Below are 15590 nucleotides of genomic sequence, written 5' to 3'. Positions count from 1 at the left end.
TAGGGATAACCCCGGGAATTACAGGCCGGTTAGTCTTACTTCGGTGGTAGGCAAAGTAATGGAAAGTGTACTGAGGCTTAGGATTTATGAGTATCTGGAAAGACACTGCTTGATTAGGGACAGCCAGCACGGATTTGTGAGGGATACATCTTGCCTTACAAGTCTTATAGAATTCTTTGAGGAGATGACCAAGTATGTGGATGAGGGTAGAGCAGTGGATGTAGTGTACATGGAGTTTAGTAAGGCATTTGATAAGGTTCCACATTGTAGGCTTATGCGGAAAGTCAGGAGGCATGGGATAGTGGGAAATTTAGCCAGTTGGATAGAGAACTGGCTAACCGGTCGAAGTCAGAGAGTGGTGGTAGATGGTAAATATTCAGCCTGGAGCCCAGTTACAAGTGGAGTTCCGCAGGGATCAGTTCTGGGTGCTCTGCTGTTTGTAATTTTTATTAATGACTTGGAAGAGGGAGTCGAAGGGTGGGTCAGTAAATTTGCAGACTATACGAAGATTGGTGGAGTTGTGGATAGTGAGGAGGGCTGTTGTCGGCTGCAAAGGGACTTAGAAATGACGCAGAGCTGGGCTGAGAAGTGGCAGGTGGAGTTCAACCCTGTCAAGTGTGAGGTTGTCCATTTTGGAAGGACAAATAAGAATGCGAAATACAGGGTTAACAGTAGGGTTCTTAGTAAGGTGGAGGAGCAGAAGGATCTTGGGGTCTATGTTCATAGCTCTTTGAAAGTTGCCACTCAGGTGGATAGAGCTTGTAAGAAGGCCTATGGTGTATTAGCGTTCATTAGCAGAGGGATTGAATTCACAAGTCGTGAGGTGATGTTGCAGCTGTACAGGACCTTGGTAAGGCCACATTTGGAGTACTATGTGCAGTTCTGGTCACTTCACTTTAGGAAAGATGTGGAAGCTTTGGAGAGGGTGCAGAGGAGATTTACCAGGATGTTGCCTGGAATGGAGAATAGGTCGTACGAGGATAGGTTGAGAATGCTAGGCCTTTTCTCATTGGAACGGCGAAGGATGAGGGGTGACTTGATAGAGGTTTATAAGATGATCAGAGGAATAGATAGAGTAGACAGTCAGAAACCTTTTCCCCGGGTACAACAGAGTGTTACAAGGGGACATAAGTTTAAGGTGAAGGGTGGAAGGTATAGGGGGGATGTCAAGGGTAGGTTCTTTACCCAGAGAGTGGTGGGGGCATGGAATGCGCTGCCTGTGGGAGTGGCAGAGTCAGAATCATTGGCGACCTTTAAGCGGTAATTGGATAGGTACATGGATAGGTGCTTAAGCTAGGACAAATGTTCGGCACAACATCGTGGGCCGAAGGGCCTGTTCAGTGCTGTATTGTTCTATGTTCTATGTTAAAACGTAAGGACCTCCTGGACCTTGTGCAGGCTATACGACTTTGGAATATATTTGTGAATTATGGAACTTGGATTAAAAAAATTACAGGTTACCTGACATTACTTCTGCTTTATAGCCATTACTAGGATTAGCTTGAAATGCTTAATGACAGGGTCAAGATTGCTTCCAGCCAAGATTTTAGTCAGCATAGTTCATCAATGCATGCAGTTTGCATCTAGAATTCTGTGATAGTGTCTTTAACCTGTTCTTTGTGAGAGCCTAATGAATACAATTATTTTCTTGAAGGGCCTCTCATTATTCAAACAGAGCCTGTTCCCTCAGAGATTTAGAAGAACTATTGACTCTGCCACGCTGAGTGTGGTGGCAGCCATTTTTCATTTTCAATGTGCACTTGGGATTTGGATGTAAATGGAGGGCAACGTGAGTGGCACTTGATGTGAGTTTCAGGCCTAGCCTGTCAATCTAGTTGAGGTCCCCTGAAACGTATATGTTGCTTTCTGCTTGCACTTCCTTTTGACCCTCTCAGGTTTGGCCTATCCTACATTCCCACCCAACTTTTTCACTGAACTTTTCATCTCACGCCCTCACTCTCTGAGTCTTAGGCCGACTGCTCAGTTAAGCCACATGTTGTTATGCACTATCCCACTCCACTGGAGCCAGGATGGTGGCTGTTCATAGTCAATCCATCATGTAAGCAATTGTACTGTGCTCTATCATCCCCAAAACTGACTTCCCAAAACTCAACACCACAGCAGCCGCCCTTGACTCTCAGTGAATAGTCCCCTAGAACACCCAAGTTGATAGGATTGCTAAGAAGGTGTATGGTGTGTTCGCTTTCATTAGCAGGGGGATTGAATTTAAGAGCTCTGAGGTTATGCTGCAGCTCTCGAGTCCTGCTTAGACCACACTTGGAATATTGTGTTCAGTTCTGGTTGCCTCATTATAGGAAAGATGTGGAAGCTGTAGAGAGGGTGCAGAGGAGATTTACCAGGATGCTGCCTGGACTGGAGGGCATTTTTTATGAAGATAGATTGAAAGAGTTAGGCCTTTTCTCATTGGAGTGAAGAAAGATGAGAGGTGTCTTGGTCAAGGTGTACAAGATGATGAGAGGCATGGATAGAGTGGATCGCCAGAGACTTTTTCTCATGGCGGAATTATCTATTATGAGGGGTTATGATTTTAAGGTAATTGGAGGAAGGTTTAGGGGAGATCAGAGGTTGGTTCTTTACTCAGAGAGTGGTGGGTGTGTGGAATGCACTGCCAGCAGTGAAGTAGAATCAGATACATTAGGGACATTTAAGCAAGTCTTTAGTCAGCACATGGAAGGTAGTACAATGAAGGGTGTGTAGGTTAGTCTGATTTTAGATTATGATAAAAGGCTGGCACAATATCGAGGGCCAAAGGGCCCGTACTGTGCTGTACTGTTCTATGTATAGACTTTGTGGACTTAAAGGATCACGATACCATATTAGGAGAATAATGTGTTACAGCATTTATCAAACGTGTTTCAATTTTACTTACTGTGAGTTGTGTAATGGTATGTGTGCAAACTGTTTATTAAATTTTGCAGTGATAATTAACAGTAAAACTGCCTGCACTTGTTCCCATTTCACTGATGAAATTGACAACAGTTTTGGAAGTTTGCATATGTGCTGACTAATGTGAAAAACATAGGAATGGTAATGTGCCAATTAACATCTCTGAGCTCCTATTACACCATCCAAAGAGATCATGATTGATTTGAGAATTAATTGATTTGAGACTTAACTTCATATACCCGTCTTCGCTCCAAAATCTGTTTCAATCAATCAATAAACAAATTGTTTAAATCTAGATTAATTAATGATCCAGGTCACATAGGTGAGGTCACATAATAACATCCTTTCAAAATTGCCAAGCGTTTAGCTAGAATAATAAAACAAGCAAAATGAACACTATCAACTTAAATACATTTTCACTTCTTGTGTTAAAAGGTACTTAATTGCACACTCTTAATTGAATGGATGGACCGGTGTTGAAGAAATAACTAAATTTTAATTGTTCACATATGAAATTCATTTCTGCCTTTGTTAGGCTTAGGATATTTTGAAGTTTTGTCATACTTGTAACTGTTGAGTTTTAATTAGCTGGTAAGACAATAATGGTTCCATTTCAGAGACAATTTCGTCTTCCTCCTCCTCCTCCTCTCCTCCACCACAGCTTGCTAGGTATTTTAAGGGTTTGGATCTGTTACACTATCAGTATTTGATTTTCTGTCATCATCTTGTTCGTACTTGCTTATGTGGTAATATTCCAACAGGCATGTTGTCAGTATCTAATTCAGCTCCAGCTACAACCCTGACATTGTTTATACTGTGAGAATTGAGTCCATCACACTTTACAATTCGGTTCTCACCTTCTAGTATACCTTCTTCATTCCATTTTCACTGCTGTCAGTTTCCATCTTGGATGCAGCACCTGGGAGTATATCCGTAAGTTTTTGATACAGTTAACTGACAATACCTGCCAGGCTATTTGTAAATTCTCTTTCACATTGAGTTTAATCAGACAACTTGTCACAATTACCTTAATATCCATCGTTCTCTTGATCAGTTCTCTTCTGTACCTATATTTAAAGGTTGGTATGATGATCCCTTGAACAAGGGGTTGAATTTTTGATGTAATCAATCAAATTCAGTGCTCCCCCTTCTTGGTACCAAGTTTTGAGGAGTGGATGCAAACACAATGGTTGAGCAGTATGATGCCCTTAAGTCATAGAGATGTACATCTTGAAAACAAACCCTTCAATTCAACTCATCTTTGCCAACCAGATACCCTAAATTAATCTAGTCCCATTTCCAGAATTTATCCCATACCCCTCTAAAGTCATCTTATTCATAACCCAACCAGCTGTCTTTCAAATGTTATAATTGTATCAACCTCTACCAGTTCCTTTGGCAATTCATTCCATGCATGCACCACCATCTGCGTGAAAAAGTTGTCCCATCGATCCCTTTTCTATCTTTCTTCTCTCACCTTAAACCTATGCCTTTTAGTTCTGGACTGCCCCAACCTAGGGAAAAGACCTTGCTTATTCACCCTTTCCATGCCCCTCATGATTTTATAAACATGTACAAGGTCACCTCTCAGCCTCTGACGCACCAGGGAAAAGAGCCCCAGCCTATCAAGCCTCTCCCTTTAGCTCAAACCCTCCAACCCTGGCAACGTCTTTGTAATTTTTTTTTCTGAACCCTTTCAAGCTTTGCAATATCTTTCCAATAGCAGGGAAATCAGAATCAAATGCAGTATTCCAAAAATGGCATAATCAATGTCCTGTATAGCCACAACATGACATTCCGACTCCTATATATAATGCACTGACCAATGAAGGCAAGCATACAAATGCCTTCTTCATTACCCTGTCTACTTGTGACTCCACTTTCAAGGAACTATGAATCTGCAATCCGAGGTCTATTTGTTCAGCAATGCTCCCCACCATCCTACTATTAGTAAATTAAGTCCTGCCCTGATTTGCCTAACCAAAATGGCAGCATCTCACATTTATCTAAACTAGACTCCCACAAAGTTCTAGAGTACACCTGCTCAGTTCCTGGGGATTTATCCAACTTTACACATTTTAAGATGTCCAGCACCACCACCTCTGTAATATGGACACTTTCCAAAATATTGCTATTTATTTCCCCAAGTTGTGTAAACTTCCATATCTTTCTCCACAGTAAACATTGACACAAAATACTCATTTAATAACTAATTCACCTCCTTCAGATCCACACATAGGCAGCCTTGCTGATCTTTCAGGGCCATATTCTCTCCCTTATTACTCTTTTGTTGTTTTTGTATTTTAGATTACTTACAGTGTGGAAACAGGCCCTTCGACCCAACAAGTCCTCACCGACCCGCCGAAGCGCAACCCACCCATTCCCCTACATTTCCCCCTTTAACTGTTAAATATGGATCTGGACCTTTGGGAAATTCTCTTTGGATTTTACTTAACCCTATTTCCCAAAGCTATTTCATGTTTCCTTTTTTCATCCTGATTTCCCTCTTAAAGTATACACCCCACCCCACCCCGTATATTCTTCTAGGAATTCACTCAATCCCTAATGTTTATTCCTGACATATGCTTCCTGATTTTTCCTTGACCAGAATCTCAATTTCTCTAGTCATCTAGCATTCCCTACACCTACCAACCTTGCCTTTCACCCTAACAGGAATATACTACCCCTGGACTCTTGTTACCACATTTTTGAAGGCTTCCCACTTTCCAGCCATCCCTTTACCTGCAACTATCCACCTCCACTCAACTTTTGAGAGTTCTTGCCTAATACCTGCAATTTAGAATTTTAACTTTTAGATCAGCTCGGTCCTTTCCCACAACTATTTTAAACTTAATAGAATTATCTTCACTGGTGCCAAAGTGCTCCCCCACTGACACCTCTGTCACTTGCCCTACCTTACTTCCTAAGAGAATGTCAAGTTTTGCTCCTTCTCTCATAGGTACATCCACATACCAAATAAGAATGTTTTCTTGTACATAAATTCATCTCTATCCAAGCCATTAACACTGTGGCATCTTCAGTAATTTGTTCTGTCTGAAATGTTTTCTAACTTCTGTGTGTATTCATGCTGAAACCATTGTTCAAACTTAATGTCATTCAGGCTTTGGTACTGTTTGAATTAGAAATATCAGAACATGAGTAGTACATTCAGCCCCTTGAGCCCATTCCACTATTTAGAGAGATCATGGCTGATCTGTGGCCTAACTCCATATACCTGCTTTGTCCCATACTTTTGCTTAACAGAAGTCTCAGATTTAAAATTAACTGATCCAGTATTGTTGATGTCTATTTTGTTCCACAAATCCAGACGACACAAGTTTTCTGTACAAAAGCAGTAACTTTATTATCGCACAGCCGGTGAGAGATTCAAAGAGTCCCTAAAGTAGCCAAGTGTCTACTTGTAGTGACTCTTCTTCGCAAATCTCTACCTTAAACACAGAGACAGTATATTTTATAGGAATTAGACTAAAGCATATCAGTCACATGGGCGCTTGTCATTACATAGTTTAAAGTAGATAATTATGAATTTGCAAAGCTTGATGAATGTCAATGTCCTGCGATAACATGTAAATTGATTACAGAATATCGTATTGTTTATGATTATGTGTTGATGGGAAGAGATTAAGGCAGAAGGGTTCTTCTTTTAGTAAATGGGAGATTCACATACCTATGCTAATATGGAGGGGAAGAAAGACAATGGGAGCAGGAGGCATTTTAACAGGGTTGTGGCCAGGACTATCAGTCTTGTCTGGAAAGGGCAAATTCCTCCATCTGGGGTTACAGGGGAATCCACATGTGTGGCTCCATTAGGTTCTATTTCTAAGATACAATGCAGACAGAACACCCTCCTTTTGATCATACCTACTCAGGTGAAGAACTTGGCGAGGGACCTTCTGGAACTCAAATGAGGGCAGGTTGCCCAAAACTCAAATGCGAGGTACAACATACCCCAGGTAGCACGATCCCTCCCAATCTTTCAACCTGCTAATGAAATATGTACCGTTATAAACCAGTGCCCCCACCCAGCCTGGGAGCAGGATTATTCCAGAGGTGGCATGAGGTTCTGTTCTATTAAGTTCGAATAGGTTTGGCCCAGGGGATGGTAAAGGAGCATTCACTCATTCCCACATAAGTGCCTTTGGTGAGTTTCGCCTCCCACCTGAAACAAATGGTTTAGGCCATGGCGTTGTTGAGAACTACAAGGAGGTGGGGGGGGGGGGGGGGGGGGGGGTGTCTATGGGATTGGTTGTAATTAGGGTGATACCAGCCCCTGAATGATGTCAGGTTATACCCTGCTGACTCTTGTGCGTTATTGGTGTTAGCAAGGTCATCAGAGGAGCTTCGACACAGTAGTGATTCGGCCAGTTTGTGCCATCAAAAAGGTAAGGGCCACAAAGGGATTCCTCCACCAATTGGGGGGCACATACCCAGCAGCAGGTGTCTCTCCCTGTTAGCGGGCAGTCTGTTAGGCTAGGTGCAAAAAGGAATATTGCTGCAGGCAGTCAATTTGAGATCCATCTATTCTCAAGGTTCCTTCTCCCAAAGTCACAAGTATGGAAAACATCGTTGTCCTTAGTTGTTGTCTACTTCCACTCTGACTCTTTGCAGTTGGTTCTGTGTATCCACCAGGGACGGCCTTGTACTTTCACAGCCATGGGAGTGGTTAGCAGCACCTGTAATGGTCCTTTCCATCTTGGTCCCACCTTCTTTTGTTCCTAGGCCTTTATCAGGATGAAGTCCCCCAGTTCAGCAGCAGGGTAGTCTCCTTCAGGCAGATCGTCGCTTTCTTTGCAAGCCTGGTGTCCCTGCGAATGGAAACTGGAGAGTTTTGGTTAGCTCCTGTCGGTACGCCCCCACCTCCTGTCATATCTAGAGTGTTCATATCTAGACTCTCGTGGTGGGGATGGGTACCTGGGGGTGGGGGTGGTTGTTGGAGTCTCCCAGGTACCCATAAAGTCCTCATGGGCTTCCCGTAAACCTCAGCAAGAGACAGGCTGGTCTTGCTAGAACAGTAACCCTCATGTGGAACAGGGCGAGAGGGAGGCCATTCATCCAACTTAGGCCTGATTCCTGTTTTAGCTTTGCCAACTTGTATTTTAGGGTGCCGTTTGCCTGTTCCACCACTCCAGCCACCTTTGGGTAGTGGTTACGGTGGAATTGTTGTTTTAACGCTAGTTCCCTGCAAATCCCCTGGTTAATTTTGGCCACAAAGTGCGGTCCATTATCTGAGCTAATAGTCTGAGAGTCCGTATCATGGAATTAATTCCCTCAGCAGTATTTTCACTACTGTTGCAGCCGTATTGTCCATCATTGTAAAAGCTTATGTTGCCAGAACAATTCAGTCCCTCTGAGATCTGTAATAAACCACAATTATAAAGTAATTTGCAGGTGTATTTTACATTTTAATTTTCTACCTGAAAATGTTGGGGCCCTTTAAAATCTCAAGTTTTGCATTTGTATGCAGGAACCAGCAGAATCTGAAAATGCAAAAGATGTGTTTGGTGGTAGATTAACCGCTGATATGGTTACAGAGAGACTGGGGCATTCAAACTTTTCAGAAATTTTAAAGTTGGAGATGCCAGAATCTGCAATCAGGTAAAGTCTAATAATTATAATGACTTGCTTAAATATTTCTTGTGGTAAGTCAACATTAAAATTATACCATAATTCTGTTTTAAGTCAAGTTATTAAATGCTTCAAGTTTTGAATATTCTCAACTGTACCAGCCAAAAAGTTCTATGATGAATGGGAGAATTGTCACAAAGCAATCACATAAATAAACAATAAAGTACATATAATTTATGAAATATGGTTAGCACATTTAAAATACTTTTGCTGGCCGGAGAGGAAAATATTGTTGCAAAATATCACATTAAAGACATGGGCAGAATTTTGATCCAGTGATGGCTATTGCCAACAGCCCAAGAAACACGAGGAGAGGGTCAACTCCATTTTGGTGCTCTGCAGCACTCAAGATCACATTTTAAATATGGCACAGAACCAATTGATTACTCACCCCAAGAGCTGCCAGTGAATTGAAGGCCTGAGAACTCAGCACCACAACGAGTAGTGTGGAAACTGCACCTGGAAGATTCGGGTGTCATGGAATGACAGCCATTCAACTCAATAATTAGAATCTGGGACCACTGAGTCCTATCAGACAGACAGGCGTGAACTGAGATAGTGGGGATGGGGAGAGGAGAGCAAAAGGCCCATTACTGATGAGAATGGTCCTCTCAGGACCAAAATGTGCCTGAAAGAAGGCATTGCTTCATTGCTCAGATTATTGAGCATAGGAGTTGGGATGTCATGTTATGGTTGTACAGGATGTTTGTGAGGTCACTTTTGGAGTACTGTCTACAGTTCTGGACATCCTGCTATAGGAAGGATATTATTACATTTTAGAGGGTGAAGAAATGATTTACAATAATGTTACGGAGACTGAGGGTTTGAGTTATAATGAGAGGCTGGATAGGTTGGGACATTTACACTGGAGTGTAGGAGGTTAAGGGGTGACCTTATAGGGGGTTTATAAAACCATGAGGGGCATAGATAAGGTGAACAGCAAAGATCATTCCATAGGATAGGGGAGTTCAAAATTAGAGGGTATATTTTTAAGATGAAAGGAGGAAGATTTAAATGGGACTTGAGCAACCTTTTCAAACAGTGGATGGTTTGTATGTGGAATGAACTGCTAGAGGAAGTGATAGATGCATGGAAAGTTATGACATTTAAGATATTTGGACAGTTACGTAAATAGCAAAGCTTTAGAGGGGTATGGGCCAAATGCAGACAAATGGGACTAGTTTAGTTTGGTCAACATGGACAAGTTGGACCAAAAGGCCTGTTTCCGTGCTGTATGATGCTATGACTAGGAAGGTGCCCTCGAGTCCATTGAAAGGTTAACTGGTAGTTTCCCTGTGGCAGTGGGCCACCATTGCAGGTAAAATGTGAGTGCAGGCAGGAGTAGGCACTTAGTCATTTAGGTGACTTACTTGGCCATATGGAGGGAAGGGGCTTGCCTCCCACTAGTGAGATTGCATGGCAGTTGAAAGACAATAGAACTCCAACTACTGCCTTTCCTTATGGTTTAACATGTGACCCTGCCCCATCTCTAGAATGATGATAAATTCTGCCAACTAGTCTTCAGAAGATATGTTTTAATTGTAAAGTAAATAGAATCCACAGATTTCAGTTTGATAGTTTTCCTGTCTGCCTTTCCCTCTCCACCCCACACTTTTCCATGCCACCCTTTTCTCCCCTCCCCCTTGCCCTCATCAAGTTACTCAAACCAAGGTTTCATTCCAGTTTGTCTTGTACTTAATAAAAAGTTCAGGTTGGATATTAAAATATTGTTAAACCGTATGAATTTTTTTTTCTTTCATAGCATGTGGGCCTCATTGGCCTGACTAGCTTTTAAAATGCCCTTCAGAAGGTAGTTGAGTGTAGCTATCTTGAATCACTCTATTCTATGTAGTGTAAGTATCAAGATTAGAGTGGTGCTAGAAAAGCACAGCAGGTCAGGCAGCATCCAAGGACCTGCTGTGCCTTTCCAGTACCACTCCAATCTTGACTGTGATCTCCAGCATCTACAGTCCTCACTTTCACCTGTAGTGTAAGTATGCCTTCAGGTTCTCAGGACAGTCTACCCACCCTCCAGCTCTCAGAACAACCTATGAGCCTTCCAGCTCACAGCAAGGCCTGCCAGACCCAGGGACACATACAACAGTGCAGGTAATAAATCCAACAAACAACAAGACAATCAATTATCAACACACTGAGTCTCTTGTGGTACAGAGTCCATTACCATAAACAATTTTCTTCAAAATGTAGAGTCCATTCCCAGGAACAGAGTCCACTCCAGTATACAAAGTGCATTGTCAGAAATTAGGTCCACTCCAAACTGCAGAGTCTGTTGCTAAAAACAGTCCACAATAGAGGTCAGAGTCCACTCCTGAAGGCAGCAAATGCAACCCCACAGCACACAGGTGTTCAGTTTCCATAGAGTCCTGGTCCATCCCTAGAGAACCAGGCCCATTCACAGGAGCACAGTACATTGTAAAGGTGCAGTTAACTCACCTTTTGGCCCACTCCAGGACGCAGCAAATGCTCACCTCCCAGCACACACGTGTTCATTCTTTACAGAGACCTCATCTACCAAAGGGCCAGGCCTACCCATAGGAATAGCTCATCTGGAAAGGTGCATTTTCTCACAGGGGCTCAGCCCAAACACCAAAAAGTGAAAACACTACAAAAAACAAAAAGTCAAAATGTAAGGGCTAAACCCTCCCATAAAAGTCAACATTTTTCTCCTACTTTGAGGAGAAAACAGAGTAACACACAGGCTGTAACCAGCCAGTGAAACAACAGTTCCCTAATGGAGAACTGAGTTACACCAGAAACACATTAACCGTAGATCAGGCAGTTTAAAAACCAATCCTCAATAAAAAGGAATACTGGTTAACAACTAATAATTCAGCCAGTTCAGGAATCAGGTTTCCTCCAAAAAAAAAACCAAAATACAAACAGCAGCAGCAATACATTGACTGTGGCCCAGCCAGCAAAGAGTCATTCCCCTAAACTGGGGAGATTCTAAATCTGTCTTTTTTTATTAAGCAATACAGTTTACAAAATAGTTAACATTAACAGCTGTGTACAGAAAAATAGCAATCTACAAGGGAGAGGAGTAGCAAAGCCAGGCCCCAAACCCTACTGTTCAACCAGTTTTCAGAGTAATGAGGACAAACCTCAAATCCCACTTTCAGTCATCATAAAACAGCAACAAATACGTACAAGACAGTCCAATTAGATTAAAAATAGTGCATAGAATACAGACCCCCCCCAGCAATCCACCCATCCCTCCCATCTTCCGGTCACTCTAAGACAGCCTGCCCCTTACGCCCCTTCCGCCCTGTCACTTCTAGGACAGCCCATCTTGTTTCCCCAATCCCATCACCTTCTGACTTCCCTAACTGCCCTTCACCTTCTGGCAACCTCTAGGACAGCCCGCCCTGCTACCTGCCTGGGGTGACAGCACGGAGGATGGCCTACCTGCCTTCCGGCTCTCGGGCTGCCCCTATGTACCATCTGGCTCTCACCCACCACAATGTGCCATCCAGCTTGTGGACTGCCTTGAGACACCATCCAGCCACCTCTAGGACAACCCATCCCCTTTCCTGGGACGACTTTGCTCAGGGCAGCCTACAAGCCCTTCCGGATCTCGGCCTGTCCTATGCGTCTTCTGGCTCTTGGTCACTGACACAGCTTCTGACCACCTCTAGGACTGCCCATCCAGATTACCCCTTCTTGGGACAACAGTGCTGACAACAGCGTACCCATCTTCTGGCGTTCAGGGCGACTGGCATCAGGGTGCCCTACCCACCTTCCAGCTTTTGGGACAGCCTACCCAACTTCCGGTGCACAGGATTTTTTTTTATTTCAAAAATATACTTTATTCATAAAATAATTTGATGGTCTGTACAATTGGTCATGCCATACATTGTAAACATGTACATACAGAGATCAAAACTTATCATTTTTATACAGGTCTGTATATTTTTTGATCATATGCCCATATAATTAGCTGAGGCGTCAGCAGAGCCCAAATGACTGCATGGGCCCCCTGTTCTTAGTTAGGCAGGCAGACTTTACACAGTGGTCTTTCCCCACCGCGCCTTGGCGACAGCTGCCCCAAGCTTCAGCGCGTCCCTCAACACGTAGTCCTGGACCATGGAATGTGCCAGTCTGCAACACTCAGTCGGGGTCAACTCCTTCAGCTGGAAGATCAGCAGGTTTCGGACCACCCAGAGAGCGTCCTTCACCGAGTTGATGATCCTCCAGGCACAGTTGATGTTCGTCTCGGTGTGCGTCCCGAGGAACAGACCGTAGAGCACGGAGTCCCGCGTCACGGCACTGCTCGGGACGAACCTCGACAAACACCACTGCATTCCTCTCCAGACTTCCTCTGCATAGGCACATTCCAGAAGGAGGTGTGTGATAGTCTCGTCCCCCCTGCAGCCGCTTCGAGGGCAGCGTGCGGTGCGGCTGAGAGTCCAGGCGTGCATAAAGGATCTCACAGGCAGAGCCCTTCTCACCACCAGCCAAGCCATGTCTTGGTGCTTGTTGGAAAGTTCTGGCGATGAGGCATTCTGCCAAATGGCTTTGACAGTCTGCTCAGGGAACCGCTCGATAGGATCCGCCCTCTCCTTTTCCCGAAGGGTCTCAAGGACACTACGTGCTGACCACTTCCTGATGGACTTGTGGTCAAAGATGTTTTTCTTTATAAACTTCTCCATGAAGGACAGGTGATACGGAACGGTCCAACTACGCGGAGCGTTCCGCAGCAGCGAGGCCAGGCCCATCCTTCGCAACACGGAGGACAGGTAGAACCTCAGTACGTAGTGACACGTGGTGTTTGCGTACCGGGGATCCACGCACAGCTTGATGCAGCCACACACAAAGGTGGCCATCAGGGTGAGGGTGGCATTGGGTGTATTTTTTCCTCCATTGCCCTGATCTTTATACAGTGAGTCCCTTCGGACCCTGTCCATCTTTGACCTCCATATAAACTAGAAGATGGCCCGGGTGACTGCAGCGGCACAGGTTCTGGGAATAGGCCAGACCTGTGCCACGTATAATAGCAATGACAGTGCCTCACACCTGATGACCAGGTTTTTTCCCCATGATGGAGAGCGACCGTAGCTTTCATCTGCCCAGTTTCTGCCTCACTTTGCTGATACACTCCTCCCAAGACTTGGCACACGCCCCAGCCCCTCCGAACCAAATACACAGCACCTTCAGGTGAAGGGAATCAAGGATTGGTCGGCCCAGTTCCCGAAGAGCATGGCCTCGCTCTTGCCTCGGTTTACCTTGGCCCCCGAGGCCCGTTCGAACTGGTCACAAATGCACATGAGTCTGCGCACGGACAGCAGATCCGAGCAGAAAACGGCGACGTCATCCATGTACAGGGAGGCCTTAACCTGCAGGCCCCCGCTGCCAGGAATAGTCACCCCTCTCAGGCTCTCATCCTTCCTGATGGACTCGGCAAATGGCTCTATGCAGCACACAAACAAGGCAGGAGAGAGGGGGCAGCCCTGCCTGACTCCAGATCTGACTGGGAAGCTATCGGATTCCCACCCGTTGATTGAGACTGCACTGACAATGTTGGTGTAGAGCAGTCTGATCCAATTGCAGATTCCCTCCCCAAAGCCCATTTTGGAGAGAACATCTCTCATATACGTGTGTGATATCCTGTCAAAGGCTTTCTCCTGGTCCAGGCTGATCAGGCAGGTGTCCAACCCTCTGTCCTGCACGTAGGCAATCGTATCCCTGAGGAGTGCGAGACTCTCAGCGATCTTCCTGCCCGGCACAGCACAGGTTTGGTCAGGGTGAATCACCGCCCCTAGAGCAGACCTGACCCGGTTGGCGATTACATTTGACAGAATTTTGTAATCTGCATCACAGGATGGCATACTTAGCCTCCAATTTGCAGGATGACCTACAAGTCCCTCACCTCACAGCGAGGCCTGCCAGACCCAGGGGGACACTCAAGACAGTGCAGGTGAAAAATCCACCAAGCAACAACACAGAGTCAATTACCAACAAACAGTCCTTTCTGGTATTAAGAGTCCATTATCATAAATGGTTCTCTTCAAAATGCAGAGTCTATTCCCAGGAGCAGAGTCCATTCCAATATGCAAAATGTATTGTCACAGTCCACTCCTGAAGGCAGCAAATGCATACTTCACAGCACACACACAAGTGTTCAGTCTCCACAGAAGCCTGGTTTATCGACAGACAACCAGGCCTACTCACAGGAACATAATACATTGTGAAGGTGCAGTAACTCAAGGGTTTGGTCCACTCCCAAACTCCAGGACACAGCAAATTCTGACCTCCCAGCACACACACAGGTGTTCAGTCTTTACAGAGGCCTAATCCACCGACAAAGGGCCACGCCTACCCACAAGAACAGCTCACCTAGAAAGATGTGTTTTCTCACAAGGGCTCAGTCCAAACACCAAAAAAGAGAAAACACTTTCAAAAACAGAACCAGAATCAAGGGCTAAACCCTGCCACAAAATCAACATTACTCTTTTACTTTGAGGAAAGAACAATGTACAGGCTGTAACCAGCTAGTGAAACAACAGTTCCCTAATGAGAACTGAGTTACACCTGAAACACATTGACTGTATGGATCAGGCAGTTTAGAAATCAGTCCTCAAGAATGGAATACCAGTTAACAAATTGGGTTTTATAGTTCAGCCAGTTCAGGAATCAGGTAATTGTCTACCCCTCCCCCCCGCCTCAAAAAAAACAAAAACCAGCAACAGTTGTAACACTGAGTTTATGGCCCAGCCAGCACAGTCAGTTCCCTGAACTTCAGAGATTCTAAATCTCCTGTTTATTTTGTATTAAACAATACAGTTTACAAAACAGTTAACATTAACAGCTCTATACAATGAAGCAGCAATTTTACAAGGGAGAGGAGCAGCAAAGCCAGGCCCCAAACCCTACTGTTCAACCAGTTTTCAGGGAAATGTGGACAAACCTCAAATCCCAGTTTCAGTCACCACAAAACAGTAACAATGACAAATATGTATAAAGCAATCCAATTACATAAACAGTGTATAAAATAGAGATCCCCAACAACTCACCCATCC

General features: G+C 44.4%; 1 protein-coding gene across 6 annotated transcripts in view; it reads left to right on the top strand.

Moving 5' to 3' along the window:
- lrrc9 (leucine rich repeat containing 9) overlaps positions 1–15590 on the top strand; it is a 237547-nt gene that overhangs the window by 169907 nt on the left and 52050 nt on the right. For all 6 annotated transcript variants that reach the window (XR_015757872.1, XM_087989715.1, XM_043697264.2 and 3 more), the window contains one exon: positions 8393–8523. Coding sequence is in view for 5 of the 6 variants with exons in the window: in XM_087989715.1 (XP_087845841.1) it covers positions 8393–8523 (131 nt within the window). In the remaining variant the exon portion in view is untranslated. The remainder of the gene's footprint in view (positions 1–8392; positions 8524–15590) is intronic.

The sequence above is a fragment of the Chiloscyllium plagiosum genome, unplaced genomic scaffold (assembly GCF_037043375.1).
Source record: "Chiloscyllium plagiosum isolate Xiang-an unplaced genomic scaffold, Cpla_swu_hap1 HiC_scaffold_8, whole genome shotgun sequence".
NCBI lineage: Eukaryota > Metazoa > Chordata > Chondrichthyes > Orectolobiformes > Hemiscylliidae > Chiloscyllium > Chiloscyllium plagiosum.
The sequence above is the reverse complement of the archived record's forward strand: the minus strand, read 5'-3'. Positions and strand labels throughout refer to the sequence as shown.